At 64.2% G+C, this 3,519-nt stretch overlaps 1 protein-coding gene across 1 annotated transcript in view; it reads left to right on the plus strand.

The window, feature by feature from the left end:
- Positions 1-3,519, plus strand: part of EHMT1 (euchromatic histone-lysine N-methyltransferase 1) — a 48,722-nt gene that overhangs the window by 42,482 nt on the left and 2,721 nt on the right. Inside the window, 2 exon segments of the mRNA XM_015572354.1 lie at positions 3,239-3,414; positions 3,502-3,516. Of these exon segments, the coding sequence (XP_015427840.1) occupies positions 3,239-3,414; positions 3,502-3,516 (191 nt within the window).

Genomic DNA, 3,519 nt, shown 5'->3' on the forward strand with positions numbered 1-3,519 from the left:
CCGCGTGCGAGGGGTGAGGGCCGTGGGAACGGTGCGAGTCCCCGTTGCTTCCTGGGACCGGGGAGAGGAGTTGGCTTGCCTGGCGTCCAGCCTGGTGCCAGGTCCCAGATGCTGCCGAGGCCCCTGCACCTCCATCTTGGTTCTCGTGTGGCCCCTCCTTCGTAAGGTGCCTGTTGGCTGCAGCGCTCAGGCAGGGCTGGGGAAGTGGGGTCCTCTGCTCAGGGCCCATTAGGGCCCAGCTGCAGGAGCTGCCCCCCGACCCTCCCGGCTGTGCTTGGGGAACGCGCCGCCCCAGCGAGACGGGCTCCGGGCTCCCAGCCCCGCCAGGCGCGGTGACCGTGTGGCCTAGGGAGCGTGTTGGCCGCGGACAGTCTCTCCTGAGAGCTCCCTGCTTCGTCCCGCTGCCGCGGCAGCGCCAGGTCTTCAGCGGTTCTTGCGTTTCCAGACACTTGGTGATACCAGTGCTTGTCCTCCCTCAGTGGCCTGCTCGCCCCCTGGCGCTCCTCCAGCGGGCAGGGTCCTCCCTCTGAGGGGCAGGGTCCTCCTCGTCACAGCGTCCTCATGCCGCCTGCTGTCGCCTCCCCCGCCCCTGCTCCCAGGGTGAGGTGCTGCCCAGAGGCGCCCTCACCTCACGCTCACGCGCTGCACCTGCCGGGTGGCCGTTCGCTGGTTCCTCCCCAGGTGACGGCTTCTGGACTCGGTGCCAGTGGCTGGGAAGGCTGCCCTTCCCCGTGGCCCCGTGGTGTGTCCGTGCGTCCGGTGTCCGTGCACCAGCTCCCGGCATCCTGGTCTCGCCCTCCCGCCTGGGCTCTTGCCGGGTCTCACCCTCCCGTAGGGGTGGGGGGCAGCGTGGACCCTACAGACCAGGTGAGGTCATCAGGGGCAACCTCACCTCTTCTCTTTCCTGAACTTGTCTCAGTCTTCTTCACCCCCAGGCTGTTCTAGGGTTTTCTGTGGTGTGGTTTTTTGTTTTTTGTTTGTTTTTTTAATTTTTATTTTCTTATTTTATTGATTTTTTACAGAGAGGAAGGGAGAGGGATAGAGAGTTAGAAACATCAATCAGCTGCCTCCTGCACACCTCCTACTGGGGATGTGCCCGCAACCAAGGTACATGCCCTTGACTGGAATCGAACCTGGGAGCCTTCAGTCCGCAGGCGGACGCTCTATCCACTGAGCCACACCGGCTAGGGTTGTGGTGTGGTTTTGGATATCTTTTGTTGTGTTTCTTTCCTTTTTCTTTTTAAATATATTTTTATTGATTTCAGAGAGGAAGGGAGGGGGAAAGAGAGAAACGTCAATGATGAGAGAGAATCATTGACTGGCTGCCTCCTGCACGCCCCCCACTGGGGATCGAGCCTGCAACCCAATATGCCCTGATGGGGAACTGAACCCAGGACCCTTCAGTCCACAGGCCAACACTCCATCCACTGAGCCACAGCAGCCAGGGTTCTTTTGTTTTTAGAGAGAGAGTAAGGGAGAGGGAGAGAAACATCGATTGGCTGCTCCTGCACACCCCCTACTAGGGATCGAGCCCACAACCTGGGCATTGTGCCCTGCCCGGGAATCGAACCAGCATCCTTTGGTGCAGGCGACCACGGCCGATCCAAGTGGGCACACCAGCTGGGCTGGGTTTTTAATTGAATAAGGTTTTGGCATTGAAGTGACTGGTTTTAGTTCTGAGAAATGCGCGTGCCGGTCTGTCCCCGCCACAAGCGAGGTGGTGGGACATCCCTGCCTCCGGCCCCTCAGCCAGGGCTGCTCGGCCCGGCGGGTGAGCTTTCCCCGCGGGAGTTCGGTGGCGTCTGAGCCGCCCCGCTGTCTGTGAGGCTTGGTCACTCCACGGCCATGAGGGACCGCGGTGCACCCGCTTCCCACCGGACTTGCTACCGCGTCTGTGGATGTGAGAGCTCCTTTCTCAGGCGCCTCCTGGGCGGGCTGCACCCGGTGCTGCGTTTGCAGGCTGTTGTCAGGCTCCGGCCTCCTGCCCCTTCCCTCCGCTCCTCGAGCTGGGCGGCGTGGTCTGCGGGTCCTGCGTGCGCGCGTCACACGTGTCAGCCTCGGCCCAGCCTCGGCCTCCTTGTCGGCCGAGAATAGAAAGTGGTTTCTTGTCTCCCTTCTGTCTGCTGCGGGGCTGTGGGAGGCTCGCTCTCCTTCCCCAGGTGCCGGCAGTGGGCGCGTGGCTCGAGCGGACTCAGGCTTGTGGGGTGGAGGTGCCTCGGGGTTCTCGTGGGTCTGGGTCTGGCCTGTTTGCTGAGCCTCACATCTGTGCCCCTCTCTCCTGGCCGCCGTCAATTTGGGTGAATCTTGGAACCGGAGGGGGTCGGTCTGCAGACCCTGTTTCTCTTCGGAACCGTCTCCGTCTGTGCTTCTGTCCTGGTTCCCAGTGTCAGCAGGCGGACCACGGCAGACACGGGTTCGGGGTCAGCTCTGCCTTCAACGCAGGAGCCTCAGGAGCGCGGCCTGTCCCCGCTCCGGCTCTGTCCACATGCTCTGGGCTCAGGGGCTAAGATTCTTCCGGAAGCGAGTTGCAGACCAGGCTGCTGACTGGGTGGGCAGGGACGCCGCCGCTGTCCAGGCTTCTCCCTCCGGGTGCCTCCGTGTGGTGGGCTCTCTGCTCCGGCCCCAGTGACGCCGCGCTCTGGGGAGCCTGCCGGCAGCCCTTGGGGTGGGTGCAGGCTCAGCTCCCATACGCTGGATCTTCCCAGAGAAAGTGCTGGCCCAGGGCTGTGTGGTCAGGCCAGGCCCTCTCGCCTGCCTTCCTCACCGTCCGCTCCTGCCCCTTCTTGTGTGCGGATTGGGGGGACCTCCGTCCTGTGGGGCAGCGGAGGCCATGGGATTCCTGCTTCTTGGTCGGTCGTCACCAACGCTCTGATGACTGCGGCCTGCACCTTCCCTCCCTCTGCCCCTCTGCCCCATCCCACCTGCCCAGCTGCTCCATGTCTCCAGCCCCTCCCTCCTGGCGTCACCAAGTGTGAGAAGCCATGGCCCGTGATCTCCGCCTGCCTGACCCCCCAGCCCCCATGCTGACAGAGTCAGAGCTGGAGGGAGAGTCCGGGGTGGCGGGTGCTCTCCCCCGATGGAGCCCAGATGGTGCGGCCCCACTGGGCTCCTCAGTCCCAGGCGGGGGGCAGGGGTGGTCACGGACGGCATGGGGGTGTCCCAGCAGCCCTGGGCCTCGCTGCCTCTGCTCTGGCTGCCTCTCCACCTGGCTGGTGCCCACGCCCGCTCTCGCCCGCAGGACGGGGAGCTGTACTGCATCGACGCACGCTTCTACGGGAACGTGAGCCGCTTCATCAACCACCATTGCGAGCCCAACCTGGTGCCCGTGCGGGTGTTCATGTCGCACCAGGACCTGCGGTTCCCCAGGATCGCCTTCTTCAGCACCCGGCTCATCGAGGCCGGCGAGCAGTTGGGGTAGGGCATGGGCTCTGTTCCCGGACGCGGACGCGGGGGCGGCTGTGCCCGGGCTCCTGCCTCAGCCTCGCTCTGCTCTCTCCCCAGGTTTGACTACGGGCAGCG

The sequence above is a fragment of the Myotis davidii genome, unplaced genomic scaffold, assembly GCF_000327345.1.
Source record: "Myotis davidii unplaced genomic scaffold, ASM32734v1 scaffold609, whole genome shotgun sequence".
NCBI lineage: Eukaryota > Metazoa > Chordata > Mammalia > Chiroptera > Vespertilionidae > Myotis > Myotis davidii.